The following is a 17,764-nucleotide window of genomic DNA, read 5'->3' as shown; positions in this document are numbered from 1 at the left end:
TATTTTTATTTTTTATTTTTTTTAATGTTTTTTAATCTATTTTTGAGAGACAGAGAGAGACAGAGAAGGGGAGGGGCAGAGAGAGAGGAAGACACAGAATCCAAAGCAGGTTCCAGGCTGAGCTGTCAGCACAGAGCCCAAAGTGTGGCTCAAACCCATGAACTGTGAGATCATGACCTGAGCTGAAATAGGTTGCTTAAAAGGGGACTGAGTCACCCAGACACCCCTGGGGACTCCAGCCTTTTGTTCAGATTTTAGCCACTTCACCAAATATTGGTTTATCATTGTTGCAAATTAGAGAATTATTTCCTCTTGATCCATTCCTGTTGGTCTCTCAGTCACAGTGAACCCTCTGAAGGTTTTGACATAAGACTGATGGACTTCTAATTCTGGGAGGAAACAATTGGTCGCAGTGAGGAAGCCACTGCCTTCTGTCAGTGGTATCCAGGGGCCTGCCTTAGTCATCCTTCTTCCTGGCCCCACCCCTAGTATTTGAGCTTTGGACCCTTGGTGAAAACATAAAATGGAGCAAATTCTTTAATCATAATTCATTTAACTAAATTAGAATACTATCACATGATTCTATTTCTTTTTTTTTTTTTTAATTTTTTTTTTCAACGTTTTTTATTTATTTTTGGGACAGAGAGAGACAGAGCATGAACGGGGGAGGGGCAGAGAGAGAGGGAGACACAGAATCGGAAACAGGCTCCAGGCTCCGAGCCATCAGCCCAGAGCCTGACGCGGGGCTCGAACTCACGGACCACGAGATCGTGACCTGGCTGAAGTCGGACGCTTAACCGACTGCGCCACCCAGGCGCCCCCACATGATTCTATTTCTATGAATAAGTTTGGAAATTCTGGTTTTATAAAGATGTGCTATCACATCTATTACATCTTAATTTATAAGGGCAAAGGTGATGTTTACAGGTTAATAAAGTCTCGGGAGTAGAAGTCTGCTATCCGTAGTAATTAATTTTAGAAGAAATTAAAATCAAACAAAAACTGTCAGATGCAATATTGGTTCATATTGTAGACACTTTGGGTTTTTGGGAAATATCTTTAAATATATACAATAATCTAATAACTTTTCTTTAGATACACTATTGCAGGTACAAAAGATGTTGCACTGTTACAAGCTGACAGCTATCCTAACTAAATGGAGGGATAAAGCAAGACTTAAGTATAAAAAGAGAGAAGATGAGCTGGTACGGTATCTTGGAAACTTAGTATTTTTAGAAATTTAATTTTGGTGTTACATTGATGTGGCTTCAGATAATGATGCTATGTGTGGAAAGTACTAAAATCCTGAATATTACATACTTTTGGTGGGGTCTTTATTCTTGTAATTTAATAATTTAAATTTCACGTCAGCTACCAAGAATATTTTCTAATAAATTCTGTTGTTTCAACTATGAACACTGAGAAAAATCATTTCAACATTTTGTTTAAAGTTATTGATAAAGACTAAGAATTTTGCTCAAGCAAGTGATTAGATGGGTATAGATATCTAAAATGGAAGAGAAACTATTTGTTGTGATAAAGACTGAATAGCTTTTTTCTAGGTAAGATTAAATTGTTGTTTATTCTTTTTCAACATTTAATGTAATAAATTATAATTTTAATATCAAATAATTTTAAAAATTACTAAATTACTAAAATTAAAGGATCATTCTTAACTGGGACACCTCCTCCCCCCCCCCCAGCAATTAAAGCAATTAATTTTTTTAAATATTGATTTATTTTTGAGAGAGAGAGAAACAGAGTGCGAATGAAGAAGGAAGGAGGGGCAGAGAGAGAGGAGACACAGAATCTGAAGCAGGCTCCAGGCTCTGAGCTGTCAGTACAGAGCCTGACGCAGGGTTCAAACCCAGGAACTGAGATCATAACCTGAGCCGAAGTCAGACGCCCACCCGAGTGAGCCACCCAGGTGCCTCCAGGAATTAAAACAATTAAAATAGAGGATCCAAGGAAATTCCTCCAAACCTGAAAATATCTCTAGTTTGCTTAAGCTATTAGTAAATTACTATTTAACGTTGTTTTAGTAAGCACAGTAACTATTAGGATCAGACAGAAAAATGCTGAAATTTTTTTAGTTATATTATTCAGTAGGTAATATTTTATCAATAGTCTTTGAAATACAAAGTTGGAATAAATAGGAAAGAGAAAAATAAGAAGTTAAACTTCCTGTTTTGTCATTGCCTGGTGGAGCGCAGGATCAATGCCTCCCACCGCTAACTAGTTCAGATGTTGAGACTGATGATACTACATAAGTCCCAAGAGGGCATGAAAAGATTTATTGCTTACATAATCCTTGAAACAGTGCTAGAGCCTGCAAAGGATACTGACATGCATAAAGCATATACTTGCTCTCTGGAAGTTTATTATCTGCTGGTATTGAACAGGTGTTCTTATAGGATGTCCTCTAGAATTTTGTGGAGTTCATTTTCAATGTTGCCAGTTAAACAGTTATACTTCAGGTACCACTGTTTTAATCTGCTTGTTCAGTGTTTTTCATCACTGTGTACTAAGCTAGTACTTTGACCTTGGCTCCCCCCATGCCTGATCAGTGATTGTCCAATGGTACAATAAATAACTGTACGTGACTAGTCTGCTCCTTTCACACCCCTCTAAAACTGAACATCCTTGAGGCAAAATCGTTCTCTTAATCATACACATACATTGAGTATAATGTTTTGCATGTAGTAGTTGACACAATTAATACATATAATAATGTATATTATACATAATATAGTATTATCCTTAGTATAGATGTATATTATATAGTTAATTGAGTGTTTAGAGAAAATATTTGCTTCTAGCTATGTGATTTCTTGGCCTAATAATCACTCACTTAGGAGGGTGAAGTGAAGGAGGCAGGTATATATAATAATATATATATACTATATATAATATATACTATATCATAATATGTAATAATTATATATCTATATATAATATATACTATATAATAATATGTAATAATTATATATTATATATAACTAATAATAATCAAAATTGTGTGTAACATTTGTTTGCCCTTATGGCTTTTTCTTGATTATGCAGTTTTAAGGAATGTATTGAAAGTTAAAATGGAGACTTCTTGTAACAATAAATCAGGCAAGTCCCCAGATGCTTTCTTCTGTCTCTCCTTTTTTTTTTTTTTAATTTCTGTGCTAACCACCTCCTTTCCATGCCCCAAATATCAGTTCTATCATTACCAGAACCTCAACTCTGTGGGTTTCAGCTTCCTCATCTGAAGGAGGAGCTGGACCACATCTTCAAGATAGTTGCCTGTGCCAGTGTTGTCTTACAACTAATGGAAATGATCTCTAATGCCTTGGTGGTCCAGAGAATATTAAACATGCTATTGACAAGACAGTTTATATAACAATGATAGTAACAATAAATAGTGCTCAATTGGTGCTATCATGGTGTTGAGCACTGTGCTTTTTTATTTTTTTTTTATTTATTTATTTTTTTTTAAATTTTTTTTCAACGTTTTTTATTTATTTTTGGGACAGAGAGAGACAGAGCATGAACGGGGGAGGGGCAGAGAGAGAGGGAGATACAGAATCGGAAACAGGCTCCAGGCTCCGAGCCATCAGCCCAGAGCCTGACGCGGGGCTCGAACTCACGGACCGCGAGATCGTGACCTGGCTGAAGTCGGACGCTTAACCGACTGCGCCACCCAGGCGCCCCAAGCACTGTGCTTTTTTAAAAAAAGTTTATTTTGAAGGAGTGAGAGAGCACATGCGCATACACAAGCCAGGGAAGGGCAGGGTGAGAGGGAGAGAGAATGGGCCCAATCTCATGAACATTTGAAATCATGGCCTGAGCTGAAATTGAGTCAGAAGCTTAACCAACTGAGCCACCCAGGTGCCCCACACTATGCTTGATATATATCATCTCATTTAACCTTTACAACAATTCCATGGAATTTATCAATTATTTTCATGGCAGATATTAAAACATGAACTTCAATTGCTAAAATGGAGAAACAACCTAAAACTCAAAGTAGCTGCTAATGGAGAATCCATTTTTCCTGAACCAAGTCTGTCTAAAGTCTCTCTTGAAGGCAATATTCCTGAATGTGACATTTCACTGTTACCCCAAAGAGCGGTCTCACAGGTTTGTATGAATTCATGTACCGTAACTAGTCATTTTCACAATGCTTATTTAAAGAGTGGTTTTATAAACCTTACATGGATGATGGAGATTTTATTTCAAAGATATATGTGTTTTTTTACAACTACATTTGGGTTAAGCTAATTTTTTTAGAGGCCATCCTTTTGGATGGCTATAAGATGAATCTGACAGTCAAAAGTGGGGAAAGTAAAGCTGTAGGAAATGTTTTTCTTTCCTTCCTCCTTCAAGTACATGTTGTCATTTAAGGTGGAACAGATTTTAGATACTCCAGTGCTCACTTTTTAATCTCCAATCCCTCCCTAATCTTTTAATCTTAACATTATTCCTCTATTCGGGGATGTAAATGGTCTTGTCTTATTGCAACTTTCAGTTAGTTAAAATATTTATACTGTCTTTCTTCCTTAGATTGTGAATTCATAAAAAGAATCATGTAGTTACATCTTACAATTCATTGAATTGATCTCTGAAAAATAAACCATAATTCCAACTACTGGTTATATTCTCTCCTATTTTGATAGAAAAGTAACTTCTACTTTGTGAGGCTACCTGATAAGCGGTAGAAGTGTAAAATATCACCTCATTCTGATTGATGGCAGCTTCACATTATAAAATCCCATGTATTAAATATACCCCTCTAAATGCACAGAATCAAGCTCAAGTTATATTTGGGAACAGGTATCTATGTATCTACACCTAATATTGCATTTTATATAAAAATTAAAAAAAAATTTTTTTTACATTTATTTATTTTTGATAGACAGAAAGAGACAGCACAAGTGGGGGAGGGGCAGAGAAAGGAGACACAGAATCCAAAGCAGGCTCCAGGCTCCGAACTGTCAGCACAGAGCCCGAAGCGGGGCTTGAACTCACAAACCACAAGATCATGACCTGAGCTGAAGTCAGACGCTTAACTGACTGAGCCACACAGGCACCCCATTTTTTATTTATATTATTATTATTATTATTATTATTATTATTAATTTTTTGCATTTTATATAGAGCATAGAATTAGGATAAGGATAGTTTTGCCCATAATTTCCTCTTTATAAATTGCCTCTGGTTTGTTTTTAAATTGGAATTCCTATAATTTTTTTTACTGGTTTGTAATAGCCCTTTATATATTGGTAATATCAACCCTTTGCCTGGAATGTATTAGAGATTTCCACCCCTCCATGCTTGATGTTTGCTTTCAATTTTGTCTGTAGAGTCCTTCAATGTGAAAAATTTTAGAGCTTTCTGTAATGAAGTCTGTCATTCTTGCCCTAATTACTTTTCCTTTTGTGCCATATTAATATGTCATTCTTAGCTGTTTTCCTAAGCTGTGTCACATTCTTTCTTACAGTTTATACAGCTGTTTTTTGTCTTTGAACTCCTAAGCTGTTCACTGCTAATGTTTCTCTGTTTACTTTATCAGTGGCTGTTCTAGGGTTTACGATATGCCTTTCAATTTATCACAGATTACACCTTCACAAAATTTTCTACCACTTTATGTATAATGTTAAAACCTAAGAGTAAGCTTTCGTTTTCCTTCTCCTGTGCTTCATGCTATTATTGCCATACATTATATTCTTAGGTATTTATAAACCGTACAATGCAATTTATTATTTTTACTTTAATAGTCAATTATATTCTCTTTCTCAAATATAAATAATCTTTAAAAATATTTTTAAAAAAGGGGCGCCTTGGTGGCTCAGTCACCCAGTCAGTTAAGCATTTGACTTCAGTTCAGGTCATGATCTCATGGTTTGTGGGTTCAAGAGCCTGGAACCTGCTTCAATTCTCTATCTCTGTTTCTCTCTCTGCCCCTCCCCCACTTGCGTGTGCTCTCTCTCTCTCTCTCAAAAATAAACTTAAAATTATTTACAAAATAGTCAATTTTATTTTACCCAGCATTTATTTACTTATTTATGTATTTATTTATTATGAGTAAAGGGCAGGGAGACCTGCCCCTAATTTGCTTTATTATTTTTTTTCTAAGTTTTTATTTAAATTCTAGTTAGTTAAAATGTAGTGTAATATTGGTTTCAGGAGTAGAATTCAGTGATTCGTCACTTACATATAACACCCAGTGCTCATCCAAACAAGTATCCTCCTCAATGCCCATCACCCATTTAACCTATCCCCCACCCACCTCCCTCCATCCACCCTGTTTGTTTTCTATCATTAAGAGTCTCTTGGGGCACCTGAGTGGCTCAGTTGGTTAAGCATCCAACTTCAGCTCAGGTCATGATCTCACTGCTTGTAAGTTTGAGCCCCGCATTGGGCTCTGTGCTGACAGCTTGGAGCCTGGAGCCTGCTTCAGATTCTGACTCTGTCTCTCTGGCCCTCCCTCACTCATGCGCTCTCTCTCTCTCTCTCTCTCTCTCAAATATAAATAAGAAACACTAAAAAAATTTTTTTAAGTGTCTTATGCTTTGCTTCTCTCTTCTTTTTTTTTCCCCCTCTTCTTACATGTTTATCTGTTTGTTTCCTAAATGCCATACATGAGTGAAATCATATGGTGTTTATCTTTCTCTGATTTACTTCACTTAGCATAATACTCTCTAGCTTCATCCACGTTGTTGCAAATGGCAACATTTCATTTTCATTTCATATACCACATTTTCTTTATCCATTTGTCACTTGATGGACACTTGAGCTCTTTTCATAGTTTAGCTATTGTTGATATAGAATATATTTATTATTTTGTTGTTTTCTTATTGAAGTATAATTAGTGTACAGTGTTATATTAGTTTCAGGTGTATAATATGATGATTCAATGGTTCTATACATTACTCAGTGCTCATCACAATAAGTGTGCTCTTAACCTGCTTTGTTTCACCCACCCCTCCACTCATCTCTCCTCTGGCAGTCATTAGCTTGTTTTTTTTTTGTTTTGGTTGTCTTTTTTTTCTTTGTTCATTTGCTTTGTTTCTTAAATTCCACATGAGTGAAATCATAATGATATTTGCATTTCTATAACTTATTTCACTTAGCATCATACCCCCGAAGTCTATCCATTTGTTGCAAATGCCAAGATCCATTCTTCTTTATGGTTGAGTAATATTCCATTGTGTATATATATGTGTATATATATGTGTGTGTATATATATATATATATATATATATATATATATATACACACTACCTCTTCTTTGGGTTTTTTCCCATATCTTGGTTGTTGTAAATAAAGCTAAAATAAACACAGGGATGCATATATCCCTTTGAATTAGCGTTTTAATTTTCTTTGGGTAAATACCCAGTAGTGAAATTACCAGATCATACAGTAATTCTATTTTTAATTTTTTAAGGAACTCCGTACTGTTTTCCACAGTGGCGGTACCAGTTTGCATTCCTACCAACAGTGCATGAGGGTTCCAAGATTTGTTGTTTCTTGTGTTTTTTATTTTAGCCATTCTGACATGTGTGAAGTGATATCTTATTGTGGTTTTGATTTGCATTTCCCTGATGATTAGTGATGCGGAACATCTTTTCATGTGTCTGTTGGCTATCTGGATGTCTTCTTTGGAGAAATGTCTGTTCATGTCTCTGTCCATTTTTAAATCAGATTATTTGTGTTTTTGATGTTGAGTTGTATAAATTCTTATACTTTGGATATTAAGCCCTTATTGGATATGCCATTTGTAAATATCTTCTCCCATTGAATAGGTTGCCTTGCCATTTTATTGATGGTTTCCTTCACTGTGGAAAAAGCTTTTTATTTTAGTATATTCCAATAGTTTAATTTTGTTTTTGTTTCCCTTGTCTGAGGAGACATATGTAGAAAAATGCTTCCTTGGCCAATGTCAAAGAAATTAACGCCTATGTTTTCTTCTAGGAGTTTTATAGTTTCGGGTCTCACATTTAGGTCTTTAATCCATTTTGAATTTATTTTTGTCTATGGTGTAAGAAAGTGGTCCAGTTTCATTCTTTGGGTATAGCTGTCAGTTTTCCCAATACCATTTGTGGAAGAGACTGTCTTTTGCCCATTGCATACCCTTCTGTCCTTTGTGGTAGATTAATTGACCATATAAGTGTGGATTTATTTCTGGACTCTGTATTCTGTTTCCTTGATCTATGTGTCTGTTTTTGTGCCAGTACCATACTGTTTTATTACTATAGCTATACAATATATCTTGAAATTTAGGATTGTGATATCTCTAAGTTTGTTCTTTTTCAAGTCTGCTTTGGCTATTTGGCACCTTTTGTAGTTCTATACAGATTTTAGGGTTACTTGTTCCAGTTCTGTGAAAAATGCTCTTGGTGTTCTGATAGTGATTGCATTAAATCTTTAGATTGTTTTAGGTAGTATGGACATTTTAACAATATTGATTCTTCCAGTCCATGAGCATGGAATATCTTTCTATTTGTTTGTGTAATCATCAACTTCTTTCATCAGTGTTTTATAGTTTTTGGAGTAGAGGTCTTTGACTTTGTTGATTTATTCCTAGGTATTTTATTCTTTTTGATGCAACTGTAAATGGGATTGTTTTTAAAATTTTCTTTCTGCTATTTCATTAATGTATAGAAATGCAGATTTCTGTATATTAATTTTGCATCTTGTGACTTTATTGAATTCGTTTACTAGTACTAGTAGTTTTTAGGTGGAATCTTGGGTTTTCTGTATATAGTATCATGTCATGTAGAAGGAAAGAAATAATAAAGATCAGAGAAGAAATAAATGAAATTGAGACTAAAAAAAAAAAAGCAATAGAAAAGATCAATCAAAGTAAGAGCCGGTTCTTTGAAGGGATAAACCTTTCACCAGACTTGTCAAGAAAAGACAGAGGACTAAAATAAAATCAGAAATGAAGGAGGAGAGGTAATGACCAACACCACAGAAGTAAGAGAACATTGTGAAATATTGTATGTCAACAAATTGGACAACCTAGAAGAAGAGGATAAATTCCTAGGCATATATAACCTTTCAAAACTGAAACAGGAAAAAAATATAGAAAATTTGAACAGACTGGTTATGAGCAATGAAATAGAATCAGCAATTTAAAACTTCCAGTAAACAAAGTCTAGGACCAGATGGCTTCAGAGGTGAGTTCTACCTAACATTTAAAAAAGTATTAATGCCCAAACTGAGATACCACCTCATGTGGGTCAGAGTGGCTAAAATGAACAAATAAGAAGAATATAGATGCTGGAGAGGATGTGGAGAAGCAGGAACCCTCTTGCACTGTTGGTGGGAATGCAAACTGGTGCAGCCGCTCTGGAAAACAGTGTGGAGGTTCCTCAAAAAATTAAAAATAGATCTACTCTGTGACCCAGCAATACCACTGGCAGGAATATACCCAAGGGATACAGGGGTGCTGATGCATAGGGGCACTTGTACCCCAATGTTTATAGCAGCACTTTCAACAATAGCCAAATTATGGACAGAGCCTAAATGTCCATCAACTGACGACTGGATAAAGAAGATGTGGTTTATATATACAATGGAATACTACTTGGCAATGAGAAAGAATGAAATCTGGCCATTTGTAGCAACATGGATGCAACTGGAAAGTGTTATGCTAAGTGAAATAAGTCAGGCAGAGAAAGACAGATACCATATGTTTTCACTCATATGTGGATCCTGAGAAACTCAACAGAAGACCAGGGGGGAGGGGGAGGCGGGGGAAAAAAAGTTACAGAGAGGGAAGGAGGCAAACCATAAGAGACTCTTAAATACTGAGAACAAACTGAAGGTTGATGGGGGCAGGGGGGAGGGGAAAGTGGGTGATGGCATTGAGGAGAGCACTTGTTGGGATGAGCACTGGATGTTGTATGGAAACCAATTTGACAATAAATTTCATATAAATAAATAAATAAATAAATAAATAAATAAATAAATAAATAAATAAATAAATAAATACATGTTAATGCTTGTTCTCAAACTATTTCAAAAAATACAAGAGAGGTGCCTGGGTGGCTCAGGTGGTTAAACATCCAATTCTTGATTTTGGCTCAGGTTATGATCTCACAGTTTGTGAGACTGAGTCCCATGTTGGACTTCGCACTGATAACATTGAACCTGCTTGGGATTCTCTCCCTCTCTCTCTGCCCCTCTCCCGCTCATGCTCTCTTTCTCTCTCTCTCTCAAAATAAATAAATAGACATTAAAACAAAGTAGTAGAGGAAGGAAAGCTTCCAAATTCATCCTACAAGGCCAGCATTACCCTGATAACAAAACCAGACAAAGACACTACAAAAAAAGAAAACTATAGGCCATTATCTCTGATAAATATAGATACAAAAATCCTCAATAAAATATAGCAAACCAAATCCAATAATACATTAAAAAACATTCTCCATTATCAACAGGAATGTATTCCAGGATGCATGGGTGGTTCAATATTTACAATCAATCAACATGACACATCACATCAACAAAAGAAAGGATGGGGGCACCTGGGTGGCTCAGTCAGTTAAGCATCCAACTTTGGCTCAGGTTATGATCTCACGGTTTGTGGGTTTGAGCCCCACATTGGGTTCTCTGTTGTCAGTGCAGGGCCTGCTTCACATCCTCTGTCCCCTCTCTCTCTGCCCTTCCCCTGCTCTCTCTCTCTTTCAAAAATGAAAAAAACATTTAAAAAAAGGATAAAAACCATATGATCATTGCAATAATTGCAGAAAAAGCATTTGACAACAAAATCCATTCATGATAAAAACCCTTAACAAAGTCGATTTAGAAGGAATATACCTCAATCTAATAAAGACCATCTATGAAAAGCCCACAGCAAACATCATTTTCGATGGTTAGAAACTATGAACTTTTCTTCTAAGCTCAAGAACAAGACGAGGATGTCAATTCTTACCACCTTTATTCAACGTACTACTGGAAGTCCTAGCTACAGCAATCAGACAAAAGAAAAGGCCTCCAGATTGGTAAGGAAGAAGTCAAGTCTTTTCAATACATTTTTTACTTTAATAATCTGAAGCTTACAAAAAAGTTGCCAGTACTATACAAAGAACTCTTTTTCCTAAACAGTTCGAAAATAAGTTGCTGACATGATACTTCATCACCCCTGACTGCTGTTGGTTTATTTCCTGTAAACAAGATCATTTATTTATAGTCAGTTATCAAAATCCTCAAACCTAATTCAGGTTTCTTCCATTGTCTCATTAATGCAAAAGGATCTACTGTAGCAACTGGTTGCCACATCTCCTTACCCTCCTTACCCTCCGAGGGGTTGCAACTGCCCCTTGGTCTTTCTTTAATTTTCATGACCTTGACATGAAGATTAGGTCGGTTTTATTATGGAATATCTCTTAATTTGAGCTTGTTTTATGTTTCCTCAAGAATACATTCAGGTTATTCGTTTTCATTAGAAACACCACTGGGGCGCCTGTGTGGCTCAGTCGGTTAAGCGTCTGACTTCGGCTCAGGTCATGATCTCACGGTCCGTGAGTTTGAGCCCCACGTCGGGCTCTGTGCTGATAGCTCAGAGCCTGGAGCCTGCTTCCGATTCTGTGTCTCCCTCTCTCTCTGACCCTCCCCCATTCATGCTCTGTCTCTCTCTGTCTCAAAAATAAATAAACATTAAAAAAAAATTAGAAATACCACAGATATCGTGCTGTGCTCTTCTCATTGTATCATATCAGTGACAGGATTTGGATTTGTCTATGACATTCACTTTGGTCACTTGGTTAAAAAGTGGTGTCTATCAGGGGCACCTGGGTGGCTTAATTAGTTAAGTGTCTGACTTCCTCTTTGGTCATGATCTCATGGTTCGTGAGTTTGAGCCCCACATCGGGCTCTGCACAGTCAGACATTTATTACCTTCCAAAACTGAATTAGGAAAAAAAATAGAAAATTTGCTTTGGATTCTCTGCCTCTCCCTCTCTCTCTCCCCCTCCCCCACTTGCTCTCTCTCAAAATAAACAAATAAACTTAAAAAAAAAAAAGTGGTGTCTATCAGGCTTCTCCACTTCAATTCAATCACACCCTTTGTGATTGATATGCATTTTGTGGGTAATTACTTTAAAATTATATAAATATTCCTGTTTGCTTATTGATAGCAGTATGGACTCATGGTGCTCTGTTTTAGTCACGGGTTATAATCCATTACTATCCCTATTTATTTTGGTGCTCAAATTGTCCTAGATTCAGATGAATTCAAGTTGCCTTCCATGTCCTTTTGACATATAACCAGCTCCTTCGGTGTACTTTCTTACTTTATAACACAGCATGATGTCCCAGGCTCATCTCACACTTTCCCTGCCCCACCTCAGATGAGTTATTTCTCCATGAGTCCCTAAATCCTTCTTAATGGAAATTGTACATAGAAACCAAGATTAGAGCACTACGTGTATTCTTTGCCATTGCTGTGTCACTTCTGCCATGTCTTCTCAGTAGACAGAGTGGGAGACTATAATAGGTACATGCAAATACACATTTATTTCCATGTCAACATACTTCTATATACCCAAACTTATTGCACATGGATACTTCCAGTTTTAATTTTGCACCACAGAGCTCATTCTAGTTCTTCTTCCATATTTGCAATGTCCTTCTCCACCAGTTAGAATCCTAGCCTTCATTTTTAAAAAATTTTTCTTTTTTCTTTTTTTTTAAACTACTTATTTATTTTTGAGAGAGAGAGCATGAGCGAGGGAGGGGCAGAAAGAGAGGGGAACAGAGGATCCGAGGTGGGCTCTGCCCTGACCGCACAGAGCCTGACACGGGGCTCGAACTCACAAACCTTGAGATCATGACCTGACACTCAACCCACTGAGCCATTCAGGCGCCCCCTAGCTTTCATTATTCTTAATATATTTACTTATTTGATCACTCCCCCTGTGTGTAACCATTCATACAGGTTGCTGCCACCATTACCTCCCTTCTTCATCCTGCTTAGGATTTGACATTCCTTGCCAGGCCACCCTCTTATGAAGAGGCCCTCCTCACACAGCTTGGGCTCTGACGCCATGCGTCAGTTGCCTTTCTCCCTGTGTATTTTCCTCACTAACTTTGTTTGGGCTGACACACACTATCCTGAGTGCCTTCCTATGTAGATGCCCTCCTTATCCTACTCAGGTTCTGACAATGCACGTGTAGGCTGCCTTTTTTGGGGATGCCCTCCTTACACTGCATAGGTCCCGTCACCCCATGCCATCCCTCCACACATAGGCATGCTCCACATTGCGCTTGGCCTCCGGTGTTTTACACTAGGTTTTCCTTCCTTGGTTTACCTTCCTTGACCTACGCAGGCTCTGACATCCCACCCTAGCTTCTTCTCATTAGGAACACCATCCCCATCCCTCTTAGACTTCAACATTCTGGGATATCCTTCCACATGGATGGAGGCCCTTCTCACCCTGCTTATTCTCTGACTGTCTGCACTGGGCAGATGTCCCCTCATTGAGCTTCATCTCCCTTGGGCTGCAACATCGTAGAGGGAGCCATGCTTCCTCACTTTTGCCTTCCCTTTTCCACTTGGGCTCGAACATTCCACTCTGAGCCATTCTTTCTTAGGAACACCCTCCTCACCCATCTTGGGCTCCCTAACCCTGTGCAAGGTTGTCCACTGAGTGGATACTCTCCTTTATGTACCCTAGTTCTGATACCCTGCTTTGGGCCAAAAGAGTTCCTCTGCACCCTCACTCTGGCATGGATGTCTACTTTGCTTAGGCAACTTAATGTTTTCCTGCAGGTCATTGAATTCCTATTCCTATTTTATTTTACTTTATTTTATTTTGTTTTATTTTTTATCTTTTAAATGAAATTTATTGTCAAATTGGTTTCCATACAACACCCAGTGCTCATCACAACAGGTGCCCTCCTCAGTACCCATCACCCACTTTCCCCTACCCCTCACCCCCCATCAACCCTCAGTTTATTCTCAGCATTTAAGAGTCTTTTATGGTTTGCCTCCTTCCTTCTCTGGAACATTTTTTTTCCCCCTTCTCCTCCCCCCTGGTCTTCTGTTGAGTTTCTCGGGATCCACATATGAGTGAAAACATATGGTATCTGTCTTTCTCTGCCTGACTTATTTCATTTAGCGTAACACTCTCCAGTTCCATCCACATTGCAACAAATGGCAGAGTTCATTCTTTCTTATCGTATCCATTTTTTAAATTTAAGTTTCTGTTGTTTAGGCCACCCAGTGTATAATATTTTGCTATAGCAGTCTGAGCAAACGAATACAATTCTTTTCATTTTTCTTATTATAAATCCCCCACTTCGTTGCCCCTCACCTCACTTTCTGTCCTTCTTCAATGAGAAAAATATATATGCCCTCAGGTAGGATGGCATAATTCCTGACCATGTTCCTCAGTCCTGTTTTCCTGATCTATTTGCCCTTTTTCAAATATACCATGCATACCCACCTTTGTTTCCTTTTCTGTTCTCAGGGGTGTTGCCTATGTCATGTACAGTATTTATTTCAGATGCTTTTCTTTAATTTCTGCCAGAGGTGATGATGCAATATTATTTTCAAATCATTATCAATATCAGTTTTGAGTCAATGAGGAGTAGTTGACAGAAAGCTGCATAATTAACTTCAAATACAAGACAGTTTCTCAACATAATTTCTGTTGCCTCCTAACCAAGGCACTCAATGGTCTGTCCAAACTGAATCTTTCTTGACATCTAGGACTATGTTTATTCATGTTTCCTGATTTATAAGCATCCAGAAATATTTATCAAGTGAATGAATTTATCATTTAAGAAATTATCATATGCTGGGGCACCTGGGTGGCTCAGTCGGCTGAGCCCCCGACTTTGGCTCAGGTCATGATCTCACGGTCTGAGTTCGAGCCCTGCGTCAGGCCCTGTGCTGACAGCTCAGAGCTGGAGCCAGCTCAGAGCCTGGAGATTCTGTGTCTCCCTCTCTCTCTGCCCCTTCCCTGCTTGTACTCTCTCTCTCTCTCAAAAAATAAACATTGAAAAAAATTAAGAAATTATCATATGCTGTCCCAATTCAAGGTTAAGAAAGAAGGTACAGATCTATAATAAAAGCACCAATATTTTCCCCAGGCCATTTCTTTTGTCTGTGAAAGCCAATTCTCCAAACAATTATTGACGAGTAGGCATAAAAGGTAAGCTTTTAATAACTACAGAAATATCGTTGATTGAAACAGAACAGAAAGGAGATCAAGTTTTGAAATATCTTTAGGCTCCACATTTTTTCAAGAACGCACCATCTTTTTATGGGCCTCCATATAGACAATTTAAGGCAAGAATAAAAAATGTTAACGCTATAGTTTCGGAAGCTTATTGATTGATTGCAGACTCTTCAGGAGACCTCCAAGTAACTATTTTAAACAAGGCATTCAGGTTTAGTAATTATCTAAGCTGTGAGCTAGTACTGCCTTCACCTACCAATATAAGAAAGCATGGCAGATGGTGGGGCTTAAAGAAATAAGGTCTTATTTGTTTCCTATAACAGAGAGCCCGGAGGAAGGCAATCCAGGTGTGGTCTTCCACAATGCCAATAAAAATGGAATCTTTCTATCATTTCATTGCACAATCCTTAGCATCTTCTTGCTTACTGTCTCATGGTTGCAATATGGCTACTCCACCTCCAACCATATTTTTACTTATCAGGCCTGAAGAAGGAGGAAAATCATAGTGCTAGCAGGGGAAAACGTTGGCCTATTTCATTTTAGTAGGAAAGCGAAGTTTCCCCAAGACCCCACAGTTAAGACCTTCACTGGTGTATTTTAGGCTAGAACTTTGTCACTAGGCCATGTTTAACTGCAAGATTGCTAGTCAGGAGGGGACTTTGAGTGGGGATTGGGTGAGTTACAACAGATAAGAAGCAAGCAAATCTTTAAGAAGTCAGTATATGATTGCTGCAAAGGAATTCTGGTTTAATGCTCTTCCCTCTCCCAACTCGAAGAGGCCCAAAATGCCAACTGATAAAGAACCACAGCACCCGGTGTTAGCAAACCATCTCATAAAGTGATCCAGGGCCTAACAGAGACTTGTACCTGGAAATTTCAACACTTATGATGAGCTATGAACTTGTATGTTTTCTCATAAAAGTGTTTTGGTTTGATAATACAGTGGTTACAAGTTCAGGCTCAGGACTCAGGAGAACTGGGCTCCTATCTTTCCTCATCAATTACTAACAACACGACTCTAGGCAATATCAGCCCTCTTGGCCCTTGATCTCTAAAACTTCCCTGCTGTCATCTCTCCAACTAAATTCTGAATTTATGGAAAAGAGTTCATGTTGGATTAATTGAAGTTTTAGGACAATGGGAGCCATTGCCAGTTTTTGCATTTAACAGGTTACTTTCTGGTATCATGTCATGGGTTGTGATCAGGCTTGCTATCCGTTCTTCCACCCTGATTCCCACCCCTACTCCCATGTGGAATGATGGAGAGCCTTTGGGAATCAGAGTTATGAAGTCTGCTAGAGTACTCAAACAATAGCATGATCTAGAAAAAAGAATGTAGAGATTTCTCTGTTGAGCTTTTACGTTTTTCAGGACCTCTGGACCTAAGAAATTAAATGACATCCCCAAAGCCAGACAACTACAAAACTGAGATCAGAATTTGATTTTGCTAATTCTTGTCTAAAATTATAACCTCTATTCTGTTTTTTCTTCTTGGAGAATTCTAAAGAAACATAATATGTATATTTTACTTATGAGACAAAAAAAGGAATGGAATTTACCATTTACCTCTGTTTAGTTACATTCCCCTTAAAAACATATGAGTAATATTTTTCTTTTCCAAATGACTAAATCTTCATACAACACGAAAGTACAGAATTATTCTTGGTTATTCTCAAATTTTTTCCCAATCAAATAAATTGTCAAGAATGTCTATTAAAAGTGCAAAGGCATTAAATGAGTGAATTTATATAATAGTGGAAAACTGGAAATTAATGATTCTAAGACTCATGTTTTGAACAGGTGGGTTTAAGCTTATTAATGCTAGAGATTTGCAAAGCTAATTTTTTACATCATGGTTTAAAACGCCATCTAATTTGGTGACTAATTTGGTCAGCCAATTCTCAGGGACTTGAGGAGCAAAGATGTAAAAACATGAAAAGGTAATGTGAGTTGGATCTAACTTTATTTAAAGCCTTTGAAAGTGTTGGTTTTTAAAATAAGTTGATATTTGTACAATTTAGCTTGCCTAATGTTTTGAAGAAATAATTGAAAACAGCAATCTGGAATGACATACAATTTGAACTTACTTGGAAAATACACTTATACTGCAGGCCTGCCTTTTAGGTTCAGTTAAATCAACCCATGAAAACAGGTCAGGTTCTGTTTTATAACAATTTTCCTTCGCATCATTTACCCACTGGGAAAGTCTGCTTACAGATGGTAGGGATCATATACTATCACTCAAATTCAGATCTAGTGGGAGGGTTGGCTCAGACCATTTTCCATGAAAATATAAGGTTTTTCTTTTTCTTCCCCCCCCCTCCCTTTTTGGTATGTGTGTAGTTTGGCAAGCAATACAGAGAAAAGCCTTGTACTTGATGAATTTGGAAAGTCTAAATAATATATAGTTAGGCAATGCATTTGTCTTAAAATATAAAATTGCTTGATTAGTTTAACAATATAAATGGTGTCTTGGGGCTACCTTTCATTTTAAATAACTATTTTTGTTTGTTTGTAAAAGATAATAGCATGTGGACTTGCAGAGTTTTAAAATCACCTTCAGTGTTATGACTCATTTTCT

The 17,764-nt window shown here is 37.3% G+C and overlaps 1 protein-coding gene and 1 long non-coding RNA gene across 3 annotated transcripts in view; one reads left to right on the top strand and one right to left on the bottom strand.

Moving 5' to 3' along the window:
• The window catches only part of FBXL13 (F-box and leucine rich repeat protein 13), a 214,883-nt gene that overhangs the window by 37,796 nt on the left and 159,323 nt on the right, over positions 1–17,764 (top strand). Inside the window, exons 6-7 of one of the 2 annotated variants that reach the window (XM_058725325.1) lie at positions 1,096–1,205; positions 3,961–4,128. In XM_058725325.1, coding sequence (XP_058581308.1) covers positions 1,096–1,205; positions 3,961–4,128 — 278 coding nt within the window. The remainder of the gene's footprint in view (positions 1–1,095; positions 1,206–3,960; positions 4,129–17,764) is intronic. The other variant, XM_058725326.1, reaches the window with a different exon arrangement.
• Positions 1–17,764, bottom strand: part of LOC131509510 (uncharacterized) — a 71,622-nt gene that overhangs the window by 20,722 nt on the left and 33,136 nt on the right. The window lies entirely within an intron of this gene.

The sequence above is a fragment of the Neofelis nebulosa genome, chromosome 4 (genome assembly GCF_028018385.1).
Source record: "Neofelis nebulosa isolate mNeoNeb1 chromosome 4, mNeoNeb1.pri, whole genome shotgun sequence".
Classification (NCBI taxonomy): domain Eukaryota; kingdom Metazoa; phylum Chordata; class Mammalia; order Carnivora; family Felidae; genus Neofelis; species Neofelis nebulosa.
This window is presented reverse-complemented; position numbering and strand designations above follow the sequence as displayed.